This window comes from Pelodiscus sinensis, chromosome 1, assembly GCF_049634645.1.
Source record: "Pelodiscus sinensis isolate JC-2024 chromosome 1, ASM4963464v1, whole genome shotgun sequence".
Taxonomy (NCBI): Eukaryota; Metazoa; Chordata; order Testudines; family Trionychidae; genus Pelodiscus; species Pelodiscus sinensis.
This window is the reverse complement of record NC_134711.1, coordinates 322,390,725-322,416,985: the sequence shown is the minus strand read 5'-3', so window position 1 is coordinate 322,416,985 and position 26,261 is coordinate 322,390,725. Positions and strand designations below refer to the sequence as shown.

The following is a 26,261-nucleotide window of genomic DNA, read 5'->3' as shown; positions in this document are numbered from 1 at the left end:
TAGTAGGCTAGCACAAGGCAACATATGTCAATCTAACTTTGTAGTGTAGAGCAGGCCTTCGGCTGCTTTGCAAAAGAAAAATGTGTGTGCTTGGTGCAATTCTGCCATCTTTGTTATACAGGATTTATTGAAGAATGCACTATGGTGAATGTAATAGGTAGGTCAGTTGCAAAGTCAGTTGCAGCATAAATCTCTCCCTTGCCTACTATATTCATTCATAACTCTCAGAATCTTAATCTGTCAAATGGACACTTTCAGTGCTTGGTTTTAGCCAAGGCATGAATTTAAAAAAATTGAGGAGAATCGATTCAGCCCTTTTGGACTTAAATAAACTGTGTGTGGGTGTTTTCCCCATTTTTTTAAAAGAAGCATTGTTTGCACACAAACCACTGAAATAACTGAATTCTAGCCCTAAATATCTCACATGGCTAGTCATTATTCTAGAAATACCTTGATGGGTTTAGTGACTGCTATAGTTAAGGTTGGATAACACTTTCCATTCCAACCCCTCCTTGTAGTTCTGAGTTACTGAGTTACTCATAACTTTCTGAAACTTTCATTTTTTCCAGGCATAAGCCTTGATCTTGCAATCAGATCTGCTAGTGTGGATACATGTTTATTTCAACAGGTTTCCATTCAATAGCCAGGGCCTCTGCCATCAGGCCCATTTGCTAGATTGGGGCTATGCGAAGGTGGCATTTTGGGGTGCTTCGTGGGAGTACTTTTTTTTTTAAAGCTTGACCAAAATGGTTTTGCTGTCTTTGATGATAAGGACAGTATATGTGTGTTTCTCATAGTGAAGGAAATAATATTAGGATGTGTCCTGGGGATTTCTGCTGCGCTGGAGGGAATTTTTCTTCCATCAGCTCCTGGCAGCTTTGTTAATGATTGAAGGCTTCTACTCCACCCTCTGCTACAGTGGCAAGTGCCTTGGTGCATTTCAGTGGGATTTTAATTCTGAAGACTGCTTTGCTCCTCCAAACCACTAGATGCCAAAACTTCTGGGGAGATTCATCCATACTTCTCGCCATGTTCCACAGACCTTTTTATGTGAACATCATCCCTGTGCAGGTTAATCTCCTAGTTAGTGAACTTGTAGCTGATTTGTAGCCCTTTGCATAATTCTGGTCAGTCAACAATTATTGACTGTACAGCAGACCCAATCTAAGTGCTACTGAGTATATGGTTGTCATTCTTGATTTTGTTTTAAACCTAAAGCTCGTTTTTAATCATAGTAATGTTGTCACAGCTGTAGAGCATTGTAATCTTTTTGTAACTGTTTCTTGGCCTGCAAAAAAACAAGTAAGCAAACAGATAACCCTTCTCATTTCCACTGCAACAAAAATGAAATGTATTTTAATGTGCTTCTAGCATTTTGACCATACCACTTGTTTATTTTGCCTGATTTTTGTTCACTGCCAGACTGGAGGCCCTGCTTTCTTCCCCTCACAGTATGTATACATCTCCAATTCTCATCCTGTGAGCAAGGAACAATGTAATTCTTCTGGCAGGTTGTCAGTTGACAAAGTTCTCTAGCACAAATACAAACCTTTTTAAAAAAGAAAGTATTTTTAAGCTAAATAATATTTTGAAGGCTAAATACTGCCCCTCTTAACTCTTGTAACCAGAATTTCATAATACCGCTTTGTATTGTTGTTTGGATAGAATGCTGAACTATAGGGGCAATGCAGCATGAGACTGAAGGTGGTTCCGTATTCCCAATTCCTTATTTGTGGTACAGCTTCTTATTTGTGGTCCCCAGTTCCTTGTTCAAGAGCCAGAATTTTATTCTCTCTCTCTCTCTCACACACACACTCACACACACACACACACACACACACAGCTTGACAAATTGCTATATCTTCTCATCCATGGTGAGTAGATTTCAGCTGGTCACCCCGTTCACCGGCGCTGCGCGTATGCGCCAGACCAGCACTGCGCGGCTGGAGAGTAGATCTTGCTGAGGTTTGTCGAGCTGTGTGTGTGTACGCACACACACACGGCCGTCTTTGGGATTATTAAACTGGTGCCCCTATGCCTGACTTGCTCTTCCATCCCTACCCCTCTCCTTCCAAGAGACCCCAGCAGCCAATCCCCTCCCTCAGACTGTGCTGCAGGCAGCGCATTTGGCTCTCTCTAGGACCCAGCCCTGCTGTTACATGCTTCACTGCAGTGTTTCCCAATTTTATTTGGCCATGGAACTCTTTTCAGCTTTTCAGAATCTCAAGGAACCCCTAGGTTTGTCAAGAAAAAAAGAGATAGAAAAAAAAAGGAACCCACCAATACATTAAAATCACATTACTTCCAAGACCCCACCCCTTTGAGGCCCCATCCTTTCTGTTCCCCTCCTCTCCATCATTTGCCATTCCCAACCATTATACACTCTCACTTGGTTGAGAGAAGAGGTGCGGGCTCTGAGGTGGGAATGAGAGATTTGGGTGTGGGAAAGGGTGAGAAGTACAAGCTCTGGGAGGGAATTTGGATGCAGGAGAAGGGGATGCTGGCTCGGGGAGGGGGCTCCAGGCTGGGGAGTGTTGGGCTCAGGTGGAAGGTTGGGGTGCTGAGCAAGTCACAGGCTTGTGGATGTGAGGGTGCAGGAGTTTGGGTTGGATATGTGAGGGGCTCAGGGCAAGGAGGTTGTGCGTATGATGGGCTCAGGACACACATTTGCCATGTGTGGATGGTGCAGGAATGTTGTGGCAGAAGACTGAGGATGTGGGGATGCAGGAGTTTGGGGATGTAAGAGGCTCAGGACAGGGGGTTCCAGTGTATGATAGGCTCAGATTTGGGGTCAGGTGGTGAAAGAGTGTTATGATGCTGCAGTGAGATGGGGATTTGGCCCCAACTGGGGGCATGTTGGCCAGGCTTCATTTTTAAATAAAATATTATGTTAAACTCAAAAGGTTTTAGCATTGTCTTTTTATATGAGAGGGGCAGGGAACCTATTTTGAGTCAAGGGTCTCTGACCCACAGAAAAGTCAGTTGGGGCCACACAAGTGAGATGCCAAAAAAAAACAAAAAACCCAAGCCTCGCTAATGCGGTCCCAAGGGTGCTGGCACAGCTGGCAGGGTGCTGGAGCCAGGGACAGGGTGGTGCTGGGTGCTATGGTGGGTGGCAGGGTGCTGGGGATGGGGACAGGGTGGTGCTGGTGACAGTGTTGGTGGGGGCAGGGGACAGGATACTTGTGGGGGGTCTGGGCAAGGGAAAGAGGCAGCTGGGACCAGTACCTGGCAATCCTGCAGCACCTCTGGAAAGTGTGTGACTGCATTCCCCTTCCCATACAGCTGGCATGCGCGCTGCCTGAGCAGCAAGGGCTGTTGCACCCCAGCAACTTACCTCTGCAATGCCGTCCTGCGAGGGAGGGGGGAGGGTGTGGGGAGTCTCAGGGCAGAGCGCGCTGCCTGCACAATCGGAGCTGCGCAGACCCGGGTCTCCTGACCTCCCTGCACTGCGCAGAAAGGCCCCAGAACTAAGTTGACAGGTGCCACAGCCCAAGTTGTTCAGGCAGTGTGTGCCGGCTCCTGTGTGGAGAGGAAGTGCTTCCCTCCCCACTGTGGGTCACATGGAGTCACTCCTGTCCGGCGCCCCCGCCTTCATACGCCTCTGTGTCGCCTGGGTGTCACGGGGAAACAAGTCTGCTGCTTCTCTAAGCAGCTGGCTAGCCGGCGCTTTCTCTTTCAGAGGGGGCGGGGGAGTGCCGGCTTTTCGCAAAGCTCCACTGCTTCCTTACTATCCCGGCAGAGTGGTGTCCCAGAAATACTGGTGCCCTATGCGAGCGCACCCAGACTCTTGAGTTCAGATCACATATCTAATTTTAACTCTCTGTGATCTAGAGCAAGCCACTTAACCTTCTCTCAGCTTCTCCACCTGTAAAATACTTGCTTACATTCCTTAAGTCTGAGTGATGATTGTTTAATGTGTTTATATTTTTCTTTAAGATATAAGGTGCCTTTGACACTCTAAGTATTGGCTTTAGTCTTAAGCCTTTGCAGTTGAATACAATATAGCTCTTTCTCTATTTCTCTTACTGAAGAGGGTTGAATGGATTTAGAAAATCCAGTAAAATACTATTCTTGTCACCATGGATGATTTTTTCAGGATAGATGGGCACGCTGTAAAATTAGATTCTCTCCCTCCCCCCCCCCCCCCATCTTACCAAGCAAAAAACTGATTTTCTTGTTTTAAGCAACTTGCTTTGAGAACTGGTATTTGCCATGGTGAGTAGGCCTTATAATGTTGAATAAATCCATAGTTGCATCCAGTTCTCTTCACCCAACAGTTTTTTTTCTCCCGGGAAACTCTGTGTAATCAGTAGGGAAACTCCTACCTGTGGCATGTGCTGACATGTCGCTTTTCAGCAGCAAGAGTAGACAGAACAGTCTCACCTAAGAAGAGGCTCAAGGAAGAGAAGATGTCAAATGTGAGTTTACCAGATTTTGAAAACATATGTTGAACATAGCTGAATACTATTCCTGATGCCAAGAATGAGAGAATTGATCATTTAAACAACCCTTTTTCTTCAGATTACTTGGAAAGCATTATTCTCTGAGCTTAGTGATCAAGGCCTCTAGGATATTAAAATAAGTGTTGTTGCTTATAATTACTAATAGCTGAGATTATCAAAACTGAAACTTCTAGAACGCACTTTTTTGTATTTCTCACAGGTTGTGATATCCATCAGCTAGTCTCTTTCAGTTTTTGTTTTCCTCATGTCTTAGCACAGTGCTGGAATATTTGTGTTGTAAACACTTCACAGGACTGTTTGCATTCAAACAAAAACCATATACCCTTAAAAGTTTTTTTTAAATAACATTTCTATTGATATTAATTTATCTTTGTGTATTTTGTGTACAGTTTGAATGTTGGGTTATGCAATCTTCCATTAGAATATAGGTTGTTTCTGCAGTGGAGGGCTAGGATTCTGCCTCCCCCTCAGATTAGAGAAATCTACTAGTTGCAGAAGCATTTATTTCTTAATGGAAACAAAATACAGGACTATGTAGCACTTTAAAGACTAACAAGATGGTTTATTAGATGATGAGCTTTCGTGGGCCAGACCCACTTCCTCAGATCAAATAATGGAAGAAAATAGTCACAACCATATATACCAAAGGATACAATTTAAAAAAAATGAACACACATGAAAAGGACAAATCACATTACAGAACAGAAAGGGGATGTGGGGGGGGGGGGGAGGGGAAGAAAGGTGAATGCCAGTGAGTTAATGATATTAGAGGTGATAATTGGGGAAGCTATCTTTGTAATGTGTAAGATAGCTGGGGTCTTTAAGTCCCGTGCGGAGAGTGTAGAATTTTAGCATGAATGCCAGTTCAGAGGATTCCCTTTCAAGTGCAGATTTGAATGTCTTCTGAAGTAGGATGCAGGTTAGCAGGTCATTGAGACTGTGTCCTTTCTGGTTGAAATGACAAGCAACTGTTTTTTCTTTGTGATCCTGTCTAATGTCTGTTTTGTGGGCATTGATTCTTTGGCGAAGTGTCTGAGACGTTTGTCCAATGTACATAGCAGACGGACACTTTCGGCACATGATAGCATAGATTATATTTCTGGAGGCGCAGGAATATGTATTCTTGATCTTGTAACTCACTTGGTTAGGCCCAATAATGGTGTCAGCAGAGTGAATATGTGGACAAAGCTGGCAGCGGGGTTTGTTGCAAGGGAAGGTACCAGGGTTGGTATTAGTGTGGCATGTCCTGTGGTTGTTGGTAAGAATCATCTTGAGGTTAGGTGGTTGTCTATAGGAGACTATGGGTCTGTCTCCCAGAGCTTCTTGGAGTTTAGTGTCCTGTTCCAGTATAGGCTGTAATCTATTGATAATGTGTTGGACAGGTATAAGTTGGGAGCTGTAGGTGATGACAAGTGGTGTTCTATTGTTGGTTTTCTTGGGTCTGTCTTGTAGTAGATGGTTTCTAGGTATTCGTTTGGCTCTTTCAATTTGCTTTTTTATTTCTCCAGGTGGGTAGTTGAGGTTTATAAATGCTTGGTAGAGATCCTGAAGTTTCTGGTCTCTGTCTGTGGGATTAGAGCAGATGCGGTTGTATCGAAGGGCTTGGCTATAGATGATGGATCGTATGGTGTGTGCTGGATGGGAGCTGGAAGCATGTAGGTAACTGTATGAGTCAGTGGGTTTTCTGTAGAGAGTGGTGTCTAATTTTCCATTGTTGATTTGTACTGTGGTGTCCAGGAAATGGATCTCTCGTGTGGAATGGTCCAGGCTGAGGTTAATGGTGGGGTGTAGGTTGTTGAAATCTCTGTGGAATGTCTCCAGTGTTTCTTGGCCATGCGTCCAGATCATAAAGATGTCATCAATGTAGCGTAAGTAGAGAAGGGTAAAAGGGGACGGGAGTTGAGGAAACGTTGTTCTAGGTCAGCCATAAAGATATTAGCATACTGTGGGGCCATGCGTGTACCCATGGCTGTGCCGCTGATCTGGAGGTATAAATTGTTCTCAAACTGGAAATAATTGTGGGTGAGAACGAAGTTACATAGGTCTGCTACCAGGTTGGCAGTGGTGTCCTCTGGGATTGTGTTTCTAATAGCTTGTAATCCGTCTTCATGTGGGATGTTGGTGTATAGTGCTTCTACATCCATGGTGGCAAGGATGGTGTTATTGGGGAGGTTATCGATGTTTTGTAGTTTCCTTAGGAAGTCAGTAGTGTCTCGGAGATAGCTGGGGGTGTTGGTTGCGTAGGGTTTGAGGAGAGAGTCTACATAGCTGGATAGACCAGTAGTGAGTGTGCCAATACCAGAGATGATGGGGCGTCCGGGATGTCCAGGTTTATGGATCTTGGGAAGCAGATAGAAAAATCCTGGTCGGGGGTCAGAAGGTGTTTCTGTGTGGATTTGTTCCCAAGTAGCTGTAGGGAGGCTTTTAAGGAGACAGAGTAATTTCTTTTGGTATTCCGAGGTAGGATCAGAGGAGAGAGGATTGTAAAATGTGGTGTTGGAGAGTTGTCTGGTTGCCTCTTGGTTATAGTCGGCCTTATTCATAATGACCACAGCACCACCTTTGTCAGCTGGTTTGATTATAATGTCCAGGTTGTTTTTGAGACTCTGGACGGCATGTTGTTCAGCGTGGCTGAGATTGTGTGTCGCTTGTTGTTGTTTGCGAATAATGTCAGTCTGTGCGTTGTTGCGGAAGCTTTGTATATAGAAATCTAGATTGTAATTCCAACCGTCAGGGGGAGTCCATATAGAATTATTCTTCCTTTTGTGTTGATAGGGGGGATCTGGTAGGTCAGATTGGTGTTCATTGGTGGTTTGGAAATATTCTCGGAGGCGGAGGCGGCGAAAAAAAGCTTCAAGGTCACCACAAAATTGTATCCAGTTTGTGGGGGACGAGGGGCAGAAAGAGAGACCCCTGGATAAGACAGACTCTTCTGCTGGATTGAGTTTGTAACTGGAGAGGTTAACAATATTATCCGGTGGGTTGAGGTTGTTGCTGTTGTACAAGATCAAGAATACATATTCCTGCGCCTCCAGAAATATAATCTATGTTATCATGTGCCGAAAGTGTCCGTCTGCTATGTACATTGGACAAACGTCTCAGACACTTCGCCAAAGAATCAATGCCCACAAAACAGACATTAGACAGGATCACAAAGAAAAAACAGTTGCTTGTCATTTCAACCAGAAAGGACACAGTCTCAATGACCTGCTAACCTGCATCCTACTTCAGAAGACATTCAAATCTGCACTTGAAAGGGAATCCTCTGAACTGGCATTCATGCTAAAATTCTACACTCTCCGCACGGGACTTAACAAAGACCCCAGCTATCTTACACATTACAAAGATAGTATCAGAGGGGTAGCCGTGTTAGTCTGAATCTGCAAAAGCGACGAGGAGTCCTGTGGCACCTTATAGACTAACTGAAGTGTAGGAGCATAAGCTTTCGTGGGCAAAGACCCACTTCGTCAGATGCATTACAAAGATAGCTTCCCCAATTATCACCTCTAATACTATTAACTCACAGACATTTCCCCTTCCCCACCTCTAATATCATTAACTCACTGGCATTCACCTTCCTTCCCCTCCCCCCCCCCCCATCCCCTTTCTGTTCTGTAATGTGATTTGTCCTTTTCATGTGTGTTCATTTTTTTTAAATTGTATCCTTTGGTATATATGGTTGTGACTATTTTCTTCCATTATTTGATCTGAGGAAGTGGGTCTGGCCCACGAAAGCTCATCATCTAATAAACCATCTTGTTAGTCTTTAAAGTGCTACATAGTCCTGTATTTTGTTTCAGCTACACCAGACTAACACGGCTACATCTCTATTTCTTAATGGGTTTGTCTTGGGAAGAGTAGATGGAGAATCACTTCCAAGCCAAATTTGGAACAGTTGACTTGCAAACTTTATACTGTATGGCAAACATTTTATACTTCCAAGTCAAATAAAAACAAATCTCTGTCATCTTTGTACAAATGTCCTGTTGGATAAGGTCTCCAAAACAGAGCACAAAAAGTCTCTAAAATAGAGCACAGAAAGTATGTCAACAAGAGATTTTTTTTTTCTTTTGTTAACAATTTTGTAGAACTCTGCTGTTCCTGATATCCAAGGAAGATGGCTCTGTGTGTTATCTGCTGATGGAGGTTATGTTTGCACCTCTAAGGGCTTGTCCTCACTACATAGTGGTCTGATGCTGCAGTGATCGATTCACTGACTGTTGATTTACTGTGTCTGCTTAGACACAATAAATCAACCTCTGAGCACTCTCCCGTTGACTCTGGTACTTCACCAGACCGAGAAGAGTAGGCAGAGTCGACAAGAGAGCAGCCCCTGCCGACCTTACCGCATGGAAGACATTGCGGTAAGTAAGTCCACTTCAGCTACAGTATTTGTGTAGCTGAAGATGTGTGTTTTAGATTGAGAGGGTGCGTAGAGTAGACAAGGCCTTGCTGTCTGTTTCAACGAGCTGATAAGTTTTTAAATGTTCTTGCATGTCTCACTATACCTGCATGTTAAAATAAAATCTAAATAGAATCATATTGACTAGAAAACAAATAGATAATTCCATATGAATATCTACACATTCTGGGGAACAAGGGAAGAGGTGGAAGATGTGGTGAGGATTTCGGCAGACTGCCAGCAATGACTTAAAAATCCTAGTTTATTTACCCTTATTCAGATCATGTGTACAGGACTTGTTAACCTCTGAGATAATGCGTGTGTCATAGTAAAACAAATAGAGCCGACTCTCTTTAATTCATACTTCCTATTACTGAATAAAGACTTAATACACGTCCTGTAGCGAGGTTCTGTATTACTCAGACCAATTTAGTCATCTCTTGAGAAGTATTAACAAACCATGCACAGAAAGATGTACCCTCAACCCCAGCTTCAGCATTTGGTCATGCAATTTTTGCCATACCGTCTTCCATTCCCCCTCCCCCCCCTCAATCCAGTGCTTTGCCTCTCTATGCTTAGATGCAGTTGCAGGACTGGGGCTGCAGATTTGTAAGCTCTTCAAGGCAGGATCTTTGTGCATATCTCCAAAGTATTTAGTGTACTTGTTTACACTGATTTAAGTAATATGCACTAGTATGTTATGAAATATTCTACAATTAAATATGCTTTTTCACTCAAATATGTTTGTATGTATTACAATTTTAGCATGTTTGTTCTCTAATTTTATTTGTCCTATAAATTAAAAACACCTGGATAACCATAAGAGGATACGCAACAAACTAATGACTAAAGAGGACATCAGAAAATGTTTAATGACTAAATCATCACGACTCGTCAGGATATTTGGTAGAGCTAACCTCTATCGACCCAGATTTTGATAAAGTTTGTGCATCTTCAATGCTTTCAAAAGTGGAAGAAGTCTAGAAACTGGAAAAAAAATCTTCTGCTCAAAGGCTTTATTTTCATAATACCTTTCTTTATTTTTTCTATTATTCTACACCAACTTTAGAAGTGGTGGCAGGGAAAGAGGACAGCACTCCAGAGAAGGAAGCATGAGAATAGAAATCAAAGCTCAGTAGAACGGCAGTACTTTATGGCTTTATAAAGTACTACTACTATGATCCCTGGCTCCCCCTCTTCTCCAATACTCTGGGCATCCTATTGATCAGGGGTGTTGATGCAGGGAGGGAATTTCATAAGAACCTCAGACTTTTGATTGTTTTTCAGACTTGTGCTCTTAAGTCACAGTGCTTTGAAAGAGCGTTCAAAAATCATGAATCAGCCTACACCCATCCCCATCCTAAGAAAAATCATGAGATTGTAAAAACCATTTTCAAGCTTTATTCCTCAGTTGTGGGCAGGAGCATTAATAAAAATATCAAATATAACAAGATTCAGAATAAAATCATGAGTTGGCACAACTGCAATCCCACCCATTGTCTCTGTTCATTATGTCATATCAATATATAATTAGACTGTAAAATCCTTGAAGTTTTATTTTCTACAACACCTGGACTGCACCATGACCTGTTACCATATGAATTAATAAGGCAGTATAGTTAGGGTTGCCAGGTGTCCGGTATTCAAGGGTTTTGGGCCCTCTGTCCGGTTAAAAAAAATTCAGAAAACACTGGTTATGTGCAATGTCCGGTATTTTCTGGCTGGGCGCCTGATAGAAGCCTGGCAGGGACGGAGGAAGTGGCTGGGAGGCGGGGCGCGATCGGCACTGGGAGCCTCTGGTTGCGTCTGATGTAGGAGTGACACCTTGGGGAGGAGGAGAAGCCCTGTCCGTGCTCCTGAGTGCTGTTTAAGCGCGTTGTGGAGCCGTAGCCGGACTCGCTCATGCTTCACCGGGACCATGCACAGGACAGGCAGCGCCCTGGGATCTGCATGTGCCCAGATCAGTCCCACTCCCCGCCGGCCAATTCTCTCCTCCCCCCCCTCCCCTGCCAGTCCCACTCCCCCTGTACCCCCCACCAGCCCTGCTTCCTGTTCCCCCCCCTTCCTCCCGGCCAGCCCCACTCCCCTCCCGGCTGGTCCCTTCTTCCCCCTCCTTCCCACCCCCCCATATCAAGTGTATTTTTTCTGATTCTACCTGGTAACCCTAAGTATAGTCAGAATATTACTTGCTCGGGGGGGGGGGGGGGGGATTCTACACCACTGCACATGTGCAGACTTTGTCCTCCGCTGGTTTCTTTGCTTCCCCACAAAAAAATGACTCCCTTTTGGGGAAGCCTTAACAATGACTCTGTGACCCTCCCCAACAGTATGTTTCCGGGGCAGCCAACAGACAGGTAAATCTGTGGGGTCAGGAGGTGCGACTGGGGAAAGAGCGGGCTGACCGCTCCTACCCTGTACAAGGATCAGCTGCTAGTTCCAGCAGGGCTGGGAAGGACAGGACGACTTCTTCCCTTGTACAGTATCTGGGGGTGGGTCAAACCCGCCCTAGATTTCTCCCACAGTTGCAGGAAGCTCTGCAAACTCCCTTCTCTGCCCCGCTTCCTTCACCCATTTATCCTCTGCTGCAGGGAGGGATCCCCCACCCATCCAACCCCTTTGTGTCCAGACCTCATAGCCACACCCTGTTGCTGAGCGTCATCCCTCTTGCACCCAGAACCCCCTGGAGCCCCACTCCCTCTGCACTTGGAACACCCTGATGAGTCACCGAGATCCTCTCTCCACTGAACCCCTCACACCTGGACTACTTCTGCTGAGGTCCATCCTACCTACACTCTCCTAGTAAACCCCAACAACCTTTAATTGGACCCTCCTCCAGATACCCATTACCATTGTACCCAGAACCCTTACACCCAAAAACCCCTGTGGACCCGGATCCCACACTGAACTGCCTTTACCCAGATTGCTCCATACCAGTCCCCCTCAGCCCACGCCTGCATCCCCTCTACTTATCCCCTCCACATTTCAGTCCTGTCGTGCTGAGCCTGCCTGCTCACACCTGGCACAGAGGGGTGTTTCTGCAGTAGGTCTGGTCCTTGTGCTTTTTCATGGCTGAATGCAGCTACAGTTCTGGGTCTGGGTCTTGGGGGGAAGGGAATGCACAATGATCTCCCACCAGTGGCCTGTGCTCCCTATTGTTATGCTGCTGCCTCCACATTTATGAGACACACACATTTTGCAGCATTTTAAAACAGTACGCACAATTTTTAACTTTTTGTTGAGGAATGCCCTCAGGAATAGTTCCTGCCAGCATTTGTCTGGAAGCCCCCAATACTAGTGTGGGAGGCAGCACTGTAACCTTTGTGAAGATTAGCTTTAAATGCGAATATATCTAATAAACTTCATATACTTCATTATAATCCTTCTGAAGAGCAAAACTGAAATTTGTCTTTGCTCGAGGGGAGATTGTGTGTATGTATGTGTGATGTGTTTCCACGTTGCATCTTTATTGTAGGATCACATATAAGTGGCTCTCTTAAAGTAGATGGGGCTATTTGTCTTTGTGCTTTACAAACTGATGCAAGGGAAAAGGTCTAACGCCACCATTGCCAGTTTAAGCCTTGGTAATTATATAGTGTAAGTGTGAAAACACCTCCGAACACTTCTGTGAAGTAATGGTAGTCCTATTTATGGATGGAGAAACTGAGGCACATAGCAGGATTAAATGATTTTCCTACAGTGCATCACTGTCAGAAGCCAGGATTGCAATGCAGGATTTTGTGGTTCCCAGTTCCTTGTTTAATTCGATAAATTCATTGCCTGAATTAAGTATTTTTCAAATATGTTGTCTCCTTTGTCGTTTCCTGCTAGATGAGGGAAGAAAAAATACAAGAAGAAAAAACATCAGAGGATCTGATCCACAAGCTAATTCTAGAAGACATGGAAGTGGGAAAAAGAAAAATGGAAGAACAGCAAAAAAAAGACGAACCACTAATGCTTAAAACGAATCAAGAATTTGTAAGTAAACACACTACACCATTCCTTCCCAAAATATAGGACCAGCAATCAATTTTTTTAGACAAAAAATGACCTCTTAGAGAGTCCAGTGTCTCTTACTTCTGTGCAGCTGAAAAGGGGAGTTGCATGTCATTGGAAGCTGTCGCTTCCTGAACTTACTTGAATTCTTTCTAGCCCTAGAAGGACCTGAGATACTGGACTGTCCAGCTGTGATATTTTTAGCTATAGAAAATCTACCTTAGGTCATCTTTTAGAGGTTTGAATAACAATTCTGTGCAGTGTATATTTGAATTCCATAGTGACTAAGATACCTGGTTCTGTAGGGGAAGAAATACAAGAAATAGTCCTAGTAACTTTTTTAAAACTCTCTACAGCATTCCTAAAATACTTACCTGTAATACATGTGACATATACAGAATACAGGGTGATGTGGAATGAAGGTTTAATTGTCTACCATTTGGAGTGACCTGTTTAACTCGCTTCTGGCTTCCCCACTTATGAGTAATGTGACTATTTCAGATTTGGTGATAAAACTTGTATAGCAAACCATACCATTACATTTTTCCTCTCATGCTTTTTCCTCTTAACCGGGATTCTCTGGACCGGCAACATCCATGGTCCAGCATGAATGTTGCAGGACTAGAGAGTCCCGGTGGAGGGCCAGAGGTAAGGATCCCTGCAGAGTTGGCAGGGCAGTGGGCTGCCCGCAGGGAGCTGACAGTGTGGTGTGGCGTGGTGTGGCAGTGGGGCTGCCCAGTGAAGTTAGGAGAGCTGGGGTGTAGCTGCCAAGAAGCCCCAGCCTGCAGTGTGCGGTGCTGCCCAGAGAGCCCCAGCATTGAGCTGCCTGGTGGACCCACAGCAGCAGAGCCAGCAGAAGATGGGGAGCCGGCTGGGAGGCAAGCGGGGCTGGTGACAGGCATCCAAAAATGACCTCCCCTGGTCTGGCAAAATCCCTCATCTGGGACCAATCAGGTCCCGAGGGTGCTGGACCAGGGAGTCCAACTTGTACTTCTAGAAAGACATATCTACAAACTTATATAATGAATTATTTTTTTTTTAGCTTAGCTTTTGCCCATATCCGTCATAGGCTTTGTGGAAAGAATCTTTCTCCACCAAAAACTATTACACAGTAATGCTGATACTGAACTACTGGCCCCTTAGTGTCGTTTGCTGAATGACATGCTTTGAGCTCCAAGTCCTGTAGCATTTGATACTGAAACTCTTTGTCACTGAACCACAGCTGCACGTATTGTATGAGTTCTTTTTTTGCAAGTGGTAAAAACGTTGGACCATAAGTTGCTCTAGCCTAAGGAAAGTTAATAGATCTATGACCATATGCATCAGCTGGCACTCTCATTCTGTTCTTTACACACTTCATGTGGCTACTCCATGGGACTCAACACATTTTCCCACGGAATAACTATTTCCTGAGTGACTCTTTTGTGCATGCCAGCTGATTCTTCCTTTCTTAACTTCAGTTTCCTGAACGCCTCTCGGATTCAGAGAATGAAGAACCATTCCAGAGCAAACATGCACATCGATCAGCGTTTGTCTCCAAAGGCAGCACCTATTCTTTTGCTTTCCTGGCAGGGTAAGAAACAGATTTGGTTCAGACTTGCCATTCCTCAAGAACATCAATATTGTTCATTTTTTTGTTCTAAACATCCCTGAAGTACTTATCTAATTCAAACAGTCACCACGGCCCAAATGGCTGTTTTGAAGATTTAGAAAATGTAGTGATTAATAATTGGTAAAATATAATTGGGAGTCCAAAGAAATGTAGGTTTGGAAGTAACCTTGAGAGGTCATCAAGTCCAGCTCCTGCACTGAGATAGGACCTAGGCCATCCCTGACAGGTGTTTCTCCAGCCTTTTCTAAAAAATCTCCAGTGATGGGGATTCCACAGCCTCCCTTGAAACCTGTTCAGGCTCTTAACTATTAACTCTAGTTGATATCTAAAGCTCTCCTGCTGCAGATGAAGCCCATTACTACTTGTCCTATCTTCTGTGGACATGGAGAATAATCACCATCCTCTTTATAACCATCCTTGATGTATCTATAGACTTATCAGGTCTCCCCTCAGTCACCTTTTCTCAAGACTAAAGGTGCATGGGTTTTTTCACCTCTTCTGATAGATTAATTTTTCGAAATCTTTGATTATGAATAGGAACTTTTTGTCCCCATAATTGCTATAGAGGTCTTGAAATTAATGCATTGGGTATGTGTACCAGTACTTTGAAGAATGTGTTATAAAATTCATTACATTTACTCTCTCCTACTGTTGTCTAGAAAGATCTACTTGGGAGGTTCATCTATTTAAAAAAAGTTTCTTTATACATTTCTCAAAAGGATATAAGGCATTTTACAGCACAAATGTCAAGAGCTGGCCCCTGCTCCAAGGCGATTATTATATAACTGTTCTCATTGGTTGAGTGACAGATTGGATCACAGGAGTCCCCTTGGGGTTGTCCTTCCCTCCTCCCCCCAATGGGCTGATGAAACCACCTATGCCTGTCTGACTTCCCATCACTCTGTCCTGTTGGACCATAAATTCTGGTCTCCCGCAGACAGGGGATGTGGAGAGTGTGTACCCCCAGCCAGACCCTTTCACCTGCTTGGTGATTGTCTCTTTTTCATATGATTTTGAGAAGCAATCCCATTTTCCTGGCACAACCAAACTCTTACCGTGTTGTAAATTATAGGAAGAAGCTGTGCACCGAATTTGGTGGTCCTAGTTCTTACTGTTTAGGAAGAGTTCTTGAACAGACAGACACACATACAAAACCCTCTCAAATATATAGTAGATAAAGTGATTTAAGTGATTGCAAGTGAAAACAGATAGATGAAAGTAAGTTACTAAACCAGAATAAATTAAACAAGCTAGCTAATTCTAATACAAAAAGAAACTTGTTACATGCAAATTCTTACCTTAAACAGTTGTTCTTTTCTCAGGCCAGAGTTGATCTTTTTCTAACCTCTAGATTTATAAATGATCTAGAGAAAGGGGTAAACAGTGAGGTGGCAAAATTTGCAGATGATACCAAACTGCTCAAGATAGTTAAAACCAAAGCAGACTGTGAAGAGCTTCAAAAAGATCTCACCAAACTGATTGGGCAACAAAATGGCAGATGAAATTTAATGTTGATAAATATAAAGTAATACACGGAAAAAATAATCCCAACTACATATACAATATGATGGGGACTAATTTGGCTACAACTACTTGAGAGAGATCTTGGAGTCATTGTGGATAGTTGTCTGAAAACCCACTCAATGCGCAGCGGCAGTCAAAAAAGCAAATAGAATGTTAGGAGTCATTAAAAAAGGGATAGAGAATAAGACAGAAAATATCTTATTGCCGCTATATAAAACCATGGTACACCCACATCTTGAATACTGCATACAGATGTGGCCGCCTCATCTCAAAAAAGATACGTTGGCATTGGAAAAGGTTCAGAAAAGGGCAACAAAAATGATTGGGGTTTGGAACGGGTCCCAGATGAAGAGAGATTAAAAAGACTTGGACTTTTCATTTTAGAAAAGAGGAGACTAAGGGGAATATGGTAGAGGTGTATAAAATTATGACTCGTGTGCAAAAAGCGAATAAGGAAAAGTTATTTACTTATTCCCACAATATAAGAACTAGGGGTCACTAAGTGAAATTAAGAGGCAGCAGATTTAAAACAAACAAAAGGAAGTTTTTCTTCACTCAGTGCACAGTCAACCTGTGGAACTCCTTGCCAGAGGATGTGGTGAAGGCTAGAACTTTAACAGGGCTCAAAAAAGAATTAAATAGATTCATAGAGATTAGGTCCATCAATGGCTATTAGCCAGGATGGATAGGAATGGTGTCCCTGGCCTCTGTTTCTCTGGAGGTGGGTGATGGGAGAGATCGCAGGAGGATTACCTGTTGTGATCCCTCCCTTTGGGGCATCTGGTATTGGCCACTGTCAGCAGATAAGATACTGGGCTAGATGGACCTTTGGTCTGACCCAGTATGGCTGTTCTTATGACCTGGGTCCAGCAGCTTTGCCTTCACCCTTTTGCTAAAATGTTTATCAGCTACCCCAGCGGTGCACAATCCATGGGTCGCGGCTGCCTTCCCAGGGGGTCGCAGCGTTGTGCTGGCCGCCATTTTGTTTTCCCAGGAGGGGGAGTGGCAGGGGAGCAGACCAGCATTTTAAATAAGGGCCGCAACAAAATGTTCCCTCTCCCTCTTCCCCAGCAAAAAATTTTCCCGGCTTTTTTTTTTTTTTCTTTCCAACAAAAAATTTTCCTGACCCTGAGGGGCGTGAATTAAAAAAGGTTGAGCACCACTGGGCTCCCCACCCTGCTGTATGGGCTATACAAGGCTCCCAGTCCAGCTCACAAGGAGCCGCTTGCTGTCCTGCATTGCTGCTTATGTATCAGAAGTAGCAGCGCAGGGCAGTAGCAAGCTCCCCAGGAGCAGGGTGGCAGGTGGGAGCCATTGCGTGCCAGGAGTCGGTTTAAAATTTTCAGTAGTTACATGATTAATCAGTTACTTGCATTTTAACATTTCCTAATTAGCACTATTAGAATTAAAAACAGATTGACTCTTCATATTTCTAATTTCACATAGAGGGATAATACATGCCCAAAAGATATACAGATTCAGCAGATAGATAGTCTCTCTCTGTATTAAAAAAAGCTTTTCCTCTGAGACGACAGTGACCCTTCCCAGGACCTAAGTGGAGGGCTGGGGATGCCTATGGCCCCAGCCTTCCCCTCCCCATTCCAGCAGCCAGGGGAAAAACTGGGTCTGGTGCGGTTCAGGTCCGGCCCCTCCCAACGGGCTGGGGCAAAAGGCAGGGTTGGCATGGCTTGGGCCCAGCCCTGGCCCATTACATCAGGCCGGGAGGAAAAATAGGCCCGGCCTTTCCCGGCAGGCCGGGGGAAAGACAGGCCTGGTGCATGCTGCAGCCCTGCTTGCCCCCACCCGCGTGGGTTAGGGTTAGGCTGAGGTGGGGGTAAGGAGGGAGACAGAGAGCCCGCACGGGCGCGGCAGGGAGAGGGAGGGAGAAGGAAGGCCTGGGCTGGTGTGGCAGGAGAGAGAGAAAGGAGAAGGAGGGCCTGGCTGGTGGGGAAGGTGGGAGCGAGAGAAGGGGAGAGGCACTAGGGGAAGGAGGGACAAGGGGGGCCTGATCTGTTGTGTCAGGGGAGGAGGAAAGGAGAAGGGGGCCTAGGCTGGCACAGCAGGGGAGGGGGGAAAGAGAAGGAGGGGCCTGGGCTGGTTCGGCGGGGGGGAGAAAGGAGAAGGGGGGACCTGGGCTGGTGTAGTGGGGGGAGTAGGAGGGAGAAGTGGGGCCTGGATTGGTGAAGTTGGGGGGCAGAAGGGTGAAGGGAAGCCCTTGTTAGCACCCCAAGAGAGGGAGAAGGAGTTCTTGCTGGCGCAGGGGAGGGTAAAGGGGCCCAGGCTGGTGCAGCTGCAGCTTGGTCCTCCCTGGTGGCCAGGGGGAGAGCTTGAGGCTGCCTACAGCCCACAAGAGGGGGGTTGGCGAGCATAGCAAGTAAGGGGCACAGCCCCCTAATATCTTTTAAAATGGTATGTTACATTGCCTGTTTTGCATACAGCATCTTCGTTTTATGCATATTCATAAGCCAGTTTTCATAAAGCATGCGGGGTGCTGTGATCGTTGCATCAGTGTAACAAATGAGGGATGCTGGGTGGGAAAGGATAACAGTTTCTGTAATGACATACATTTATTCAGGGCTCAATTGTGTAGAGCAGTGTGCTAGTTGCAAGGCCCCAGAAAACAGATCAGTCATAATCTGCCTTCCAAGTTCCCCCTGCTCCGGTAGTTTGGAGGGGTCTTGTGCAAGCTTGGTTCTGCGTTGATGGCTAGCTCCACCTCCTGCATGGTGCAGATAAGCAGAATGTACCATGTGCACATTCTTGATGGTGCCCTGAAAGTTGTTGTTTTTAAGTTAACACAGTCTAATGTTTTACACATCCCTGCTTTTTAGGAACCTAACCTCCAAGCTGGAAAGGAGTCAGAGTTGCAATGACACCATTCAGGATCGATCAAAGAGCAGGCAGAGATCAGCTCCAGCCAACAGAACAAAGGTACCAGATGTGTTTGGAAATGTGTCACATCCAGTGAGAGAAAGGGTCACATAGAAATGCTGTGACAGTTACAATAATCTAGCTATTAATTCTCTGTCTGTCAAAAAATTGTTGTCAGCAGAGGGGTGCTGTCAAATGTGTATGGCGAATCAATCCCTTATAACTTGCAGCTCATGCTGCCTGCCAGTCCAGCTTTGAATGTTTGCTAGCATCATGTGGGGTTTTCTTTTCAAATCTGGTTCACTGGTTGTTTGAAAAAAAAACACAAATCTCTCAGAAGCTTGAGAGAAACTGTGTCTGTCCCCAAGCTCCTCTTTCACCTCTGTTTTAGAGAAATGTATTTCTTCTGGTGGTGTCCCCCTGGGTGCTTCACGCAAGGTGTTGAGATGTCCTGGAGCCATGGAGCGGAGCTTTTTCAAGCAGTGTCTGCGAGCCGCGCATGCGCAAGAGGAGCCTCGTGCTGTGCTCAGCTTGATGCCTCGCATGCGCAGCTCACCTTTCCCCCCATTAGGTCCTCTTCTCCTGTCTTTGGTCACGGATGGAGCTCTTCGTTCTCCTCGGCTTCTCCTGAGGGAGAGTGAGAAACCCTATGGTTTTGCTTTCCCTATCTCTTTGCTGTATGTTGACACTTTGCTTCATCCTGTTTAAAAAAAAAAAAAAAAAAATCTGTCAGCCTCTCACGGAGACCCAGCCGCTCCCATCCCTTTAAAAAAAAAAAAAAAAAAAAAGAAAAGAACAATTTTAACAACAGAGCTGTAATGGTCACAGGATCAACCCCTAATAGAACGCTTGCTGCGACCCTGCTGGATGGCGCAATGCTGGGTTCATCTGGCTTTAAGAAATGCCATTCATGCCAGGAGCCGATGCCAGTCTCGGATAAACATGCAGACTATATCCGCTGTCTCGGGGAAGCGCTTGTACCCCAGAAATGCGAGCTCTGCTGTTCTCTCACGGCGAGAGCAAGAAAAGACAGGGAGCTTCGGCTCCGCATGACTTTATTGGACAAGGCAATGCAGCCTGAATGCTCTCAAGCTCTTTACCAGCAGCACAGTCTGCCAGAAAGAGAGCCACCTCACCATTATTGCACGGACGGGCTAAAAGGGGACCATCTCCATCTAAATCCCTGCCCGCCACCCCATCCTCCTGAGTGCCTGGAGGGGACAAGATAAGCACCCCTGGCACTGGGGAATCAAGTGCTCAGACTGGCACCGTGACCTCCAACTCACGCTCAGCCTTGGTACCGGAGAGCTCCTCCTGGCGCTCACGCACACCAGTGCTGGCATTACTAAGGGATGTGGCACTGACACCCGTGCCGCAGACAGTTAAACAGCCCGCTCATAAGGAATGGGCTTTGGACGTGAACCTATCCCTCCCTTGATGCTGCCCCCCCATGGAAGCTCCAGCTCAGTCTCAACATGATGCTGGTGCAGATGGCATAGCACAGCTTTCACCCCTGCGCTCCAGAGGGGCTTCCCTGATGCAGCCCTCCTCAAGGCTCTCTCCACATTATCCCAGATCTCTTGTATTGTCAGAGCAGAATGCTTTTAATCGGGGGGGGGGGAGGACCAATACAGTGTGTTTTCCTCACCGCACTTGTCCCCACTACATCTCCCCATCCTTACTACTACCATAATAAACCACCACACCTAGGTACTCAGAGTGGCAATACACTCCACCCTGCTACCCGCCTCATTGGGCATCATGGGACCACTGGGGCGTATGGAAAAGACACTATGCCTCATCCTCTATCTCGAGGAGGGGACTGCCTCCACCCTCCCCGTCTCGCACTGTACCAGCCACCGCAGACTCTGACGAAGAGGAGGAAGGTCAACTCTCCAACCAACATACTGAGTTATGCCAGGTGGATTCACCCCTTGACAATGCTTCCTCACATCTCGAAGAGGCAGTAGTACCAGATGATACTCACCCATTGGATGACATACAATTTCAGGAGCTGTTTAAGAGGGTGGCAACAACACAAGAGGCCCACCTCCTGGAAGTAAGGGAGAAACAGCACAGACTCTTGCAAAATGTCCGCCCCGTTTCACAGGGAAGAATTGCACTTCCAATCGACGAAGCAATAATGGAGGTCTCTGATTAAATCTGACAAACCCCTCCTCGATTCAGCCAACAGTAGAATCATAGAATACTAGGACTGGAAGTGACCTCGAGAGGTCATTGAGTCCAGTCCCCGGCCCTCACGGCAGGACCAAGTACTGTCTAGACCATCCCTGATAGACATTTATCTAACCTACTCTTAAATATCTCTACAGATGGAGATTCCACAGCCTCCCTGGGCAATTTATTCCAGTGTTTAACCACCCTGACAGTTAGGAACTTTTTCCTAATGTCCAACCTAAACCTCCCTTGATGCAGTTTAAGCCCATTGCTTCTCGTTCTATCCTCAGAGGCCAGGATGAACAAGTTTTCTCCCTCCTCCTTATGACACCCTTTTAGATATCTGAAAACTGCTATCATGTCCCCCCACAATCTTTTCTTTTCTAAACTAAACAAACCCAGTTCTTTCAGCCTTCCTTCATAGGTCATGTTCTCCAGACCTTTAATCATTCTTGTTGCTCTTCTCTGGACCTTCTCCAATTTCTCCAAATCTTTCTTGAAATGCGGTACCCAGAACTGGACACAATACTCCAACTGAGGCCTAACCAGCGCAGAGTAGAGCGGAAGAATGATTTCTCCTGTCTTGCTCACAACACACCTGTTAATGCATCCCAGAATCATGTTTCCTTTTTTTGCAACAGCATCACACTGTTGACTCATATTTAGCTTGTGATCCACTATAACCCCTACATCCCTTTCTACCATACTTCTTCCTAGACAGTCGCTTCCCATTCTGTATGAGTGAAACTGATTGTTCCTTCCTAAGTGGAGCACTTTGCATTTGTCTTTATTAAACTTCATCCTGTTTACCTCAGACCATTTCTCCAATTTGTCCAGATCACTTTGAATTATGGCCCTATCCTTCAGATTAGTCTCAACCCCTCCCAGCTTGGTATCATCTGCAAACTTAATAAGCATACTTTCAATGTCAATATCTAAATCGTTGATGAAGATATTGAATAGAGTCAGTCCCAAAATAGACCCCTGCAAAACCCCACTTGTTATACCTTTCCAGCAGGATTGAGAACCATTAATAACTATTCTCTGAGTACGGTTATCCAGCCAGCTATGCACCCACCTTATAGTAGCCCTATCTAAGTTGTATTTGCCTAGTTTATTGATAAGAATATCATGCGAGACCGTATCAAATGCCTTACTAAAGTGTATATCACATCCACCGTTTCTCCCTTATCCACAAGACTCGTTATCCTATTAACGAAAGCTATCAGATTGATTTGACATAATTTGTTCTTTACAAATCCATGTTGGCTGTTCCCTGTCATCTTGCCACCTTCCAAGTGTTTGCAGATGATTTCCTTAATTACTTGCTCCATTATCTTCCCTGGCACAGAAGTTAAACTAACGGGTCTGTAGTTTCCTGGGTTGTTCTTATTTCCCTTTTTATAGATGGGCACTATATTTGCCCTTTTCCAGTCTTCTGGAATCTCTCCTGTCTCCCATGATTTTCCAAAGATGATAGCTAGAGGCTCAGATACTTCCTCTATCAGCTCCTTGAGTATTCTAGGATGCATTTCATCAGGCCCTGGTGATTTGCAGCCATCTAACTTTTCTAAGTGATTTTTAACTTGTTCTTTTTTTATTTTATCTTCTAAATCTACTCCCTTCCCACTAGCATTCATATGTTAGGCATTCCTTCATCAGACTTCTCGGTGAAGACCGAGAAAGAGAGACAAAGAAGTCATTAAGCATCTCTGCTATTTCCAAGTTTCCTGTTACTGTTTCTCCCTCTTCACTGAGCAGTAGGCCTACCCTGTCCTTGGTCTTCCTCTTGCTTCTAATGTATTTATAAAAAGTCGTCTTATTCCTGTAGCTAGTTTGAGCTCATTTTGTGCCTTTGCCTTTCTAATCTTGTCCCTACATTCCTGTGTTGTTTGCCTATATTCATCCGGGCTGTGTCTACACTGGGCCACTTATTCCGGGAAATCAGCTGCTTTTCTGGAATAAGCTGTGAGCTGTTTACACTGGCCCTTGAATTTCCGGAAAAGCAATGATGCTCTACTGTACAAAATCAGCCGCTATTCCGGAAAAACTATTCTGCTCCCGCTCGGGCATAAGTCCTTATTCCAGAACACTGTTCCGGAAAAGGGCCAGTGTAGACAGCCCAGTAGTCTTTTCTGGAAAAAAGCCCCGATCACGAAAATGGCGATCGGGGCTCTTTTCCGGAAAAGCGCGTCTACATTGGCCACAGACGCTTTTCCGGAAAAAGGGCTTTTCCGGAAAAGCAGCCTGCCAATGTAGACGCTCCTTTTCCGGAAAAACTGAAAACGGAATAGTATTCCATTTTAAGCATTTCCGGAAATTCATGCCAGTGTAGACACAGCCCCTTTGAATAAGAGATCCGACAGGAAGTACTTCATACCACCAAAAGACCTATACTTCCTATTCTCACATCCACAGCCTTACTCTTTTGTGATCGATGCTGCCAACAAACATGCAAAAGCCGCCCACACCAAAACAGCGTCCAATGACAAAGAACCAAGAAGTTAGACCTATTTGGGGGAAAAGGTCTTTTGTTTGGCCACTCTTCAATTAAGAATTGCCAACTGCAGCCTTACTGGCAAACTATGACTTTGACAACTATTCCAAGCTGGCTGAGTTGATGGAACACCTCCCTGAATCCAAAAGGCCCATTCTTAGGAGAATCATACATGAGGGACATACGATTGCTCGTACAGCACTCCTTTCCGCAATAGATGTAGTCGACATGGCAGCCAGGGCAATGGCTACAGCCGTAGTGATGAGAAGAGCCTCTTGGCTTCTATCAGCCGTGGTACCCAAAGAACTGCAGTCCAGGGTAGAAGACCTCCCCTTTGATAAGCTCAAGCTTTTTGTGCCTACCACAGACAAAGTCCTATACAGTAGCAAGGACTCCCACACTACCCTCCGTATGCTTGGCATGTATACCTTGCTATACCGTCAAAGGCATTATACCCCATACTACAAAAATAGGGACAGCTACTACAACAGCGTCCACCAAAGACAGTATGACTACAATCACCCTAGACAATGCCCTCAGAGGAGACGTCCACCTCCAACCTGCTCCTCAGGCTCCCAGGCAACAAACCAGAAGATTTGAGGATTTGGTCAGGGGTCTGCCCGACCTCCCACTTCGACCTTTGCCAACAAGCCAGTACCATTTCTTCACCAACAGACTTAATCCCTTTTACCATCAGTGGGATGTCACAACATCAGATCAATGGGTCTTGGAGATCATCTGCACAGGATACACCTTTCCCTTTACGTCGCTTCACCCTGCCCATCCCCCTTCCCTGTCCCTCTTCAGGGACCCCTCTCACGAGATGCTTCTCAGACAGGAAATTAACTGCTTTCTCCCACTTAGGAGCTATAGAGAAGGTTTCCCATGCCTTTCGGGAGAAGAGGATTCTATTCTAAATAATTCCTGAGACACAAGCACACAGGGGGATGGAGACCCATACTAGACCTACGCAAGCTAAACAAATATCTGCAGAAACAACACTTCAGAATGGTAACACTGGCATCAGTTTATACTGGCTTTGGACAAAGGGGACTGGTTCGCAGCGTTCAACCTTCAGGATGCATACTTTCACATCGCTATAAACCCATCACACAGACGATACTGTCGATTTACTGCGGGAGACGACCGCTACCAATACAGAGTCCTCCCATTTGGCCTATCATCAGCACCCAGGGTCTTCTCAAAGGTCCTGGTCATAGTCACAGCCTATATGCGTCAAGAGGGCGGCGTCATCTTCCCATACTTAGATGACTGTCTTATAAAAGGCCAATTTCAGGCAGCTACTGCCGACATGATCTCCAACACCAGGCCTTCTAATAAACAAGCAAAAAATCGACCCTGCTACCCACACAGGGTGTAGAGTTTATTGGGACCCGCCTCGATTCGTTGACAGCCAGAGTTTATCTCCTGCTGCACCGATTTTCAGCACTACACAACCTTGTGACTGTATTATTAGCCACTTCTACCACTGTGGTTCTTACCTGTCTTCAAGTAATGGGCCACATGGCTGCTACTACCTACGTCGTGCAATATGCTCGCCTCCACTTCAGAGCCCTACAGCACTGGCTAGCGGCAGTTTACAGGCCTGGCCTCCACCCCCTGCGCAAACAAGTTGTGCTCCCAAAGAAGGTGCTGGACTCACTTCGTAGACAATTCCCACCAAACTTCTAACAGGCATCCCCTTCCACCAGCCTGAACCATCCCGGCAGATTACCACAGACACCTCCCTTATTGGCTGGGGCACACATCTCCTTCAACACACAATTCAGGGTAGATGGTCAACACACAAGTCCTCACTGTATATCAACCTTCTCGATCTCAGAGCTGTGTGGAATGCCTGCAACCATTTCCTTCCCCTCATCGCCGACCAGACTGTTCACATACTTACTGACAACATGACAACCATGGGCTTCTGGTATCTGACAGCAGTAGCATATACCGCAGCCTGGCCTGTGCTGCTCAGCATTGGCTATCGCTCAGCAGGTGCTCTCAGGGGGTTCGTTCAGTGTTACTTAGCCAGGCGCACCAAGTACCAGCTGTCTTATGTCCACTTCAGAAGGTCCTGCCCAGTCACAGTAAATGTGGGGGGATGCAACGTGCTTTAAAGGGCTTCCTTTCGACTTATCTCCTGTCTTCCCTCCACTCTCTGCTGCATGGAGATGGAGTGTCCCCTGCAGCCATTGGCTGAGCTCTTGCTCCAGAGCTTTCCTCCCTTCTGTCGCATCTTACATATCTCTGAGCCTTTACCTCCCATGATCGAAGAGGAGATCCACTTTTCTTCCACATCTCCCTGTCTGGCCAGAGACGGTCATGAAATCTTCTCCCATCCCTCTTCTGCCTGCATCAGTCTCCCTTAGTGGGACTGTCCACTTTCTGTATTGAATCTTCTCCCCTTCAGCTTCATGCCACACATGGGGAAAAATCATGTTTGGAATCCAGTAATGGTCAGAAGCCTGAGGAACCCTTGGGATAGCCATTGTGTGTGGTGGGGGGGAGGGGGAGAATCCTGTTTGCAAGATGGTGAGATCCTCAATAGGTCCTGCTCAGATTATGTGAATAGTCTGACAAGATGCAAAGTACCTTAGACCTTTCTGGGGTCATTGTCAGGGGTCTCTTAAATGACCTAATCTGACTTACATTGAAGTTGATGTTGGTTGGATCAGGTCCAGAATGAGGCACTGTAAAGGGAATCTGCCT

At 45.6% G+C, this 26,261-nt stretch overlaps 1 protein-coding gene across 1 annotated transcript in view; it reads left to right on the top strand.

Annotated features, from left to right (window-relative positions):
- RNF169 (ring finger protein 169) overlaps nucleotides 1-26,261 on the top strand; it is a 52,750-nt gene that overhangs the window by 17,024 nt on the left and 9,465 nt on the right. Inside the window, exons 3-5 of the mRNA XM_075919595.1 lie at nucleotides 12,697-12,843; nucleotides 14,322-14,434; nucleotides 18,829-18,928. Of these exons, the coding sequence (XP_075775710.1) occupies nucleotides 12,697-12,843; nucleotides 14,322-14,434; nucleotides 18,829-18,928 (360 nt within the window). The remainder of the gene's footprint in view (nucleotides 1-12,696; nucleotides 12,844-14,321; nucleotides 14,435-18,828; nucleotides 18,929-26,261) is intronic.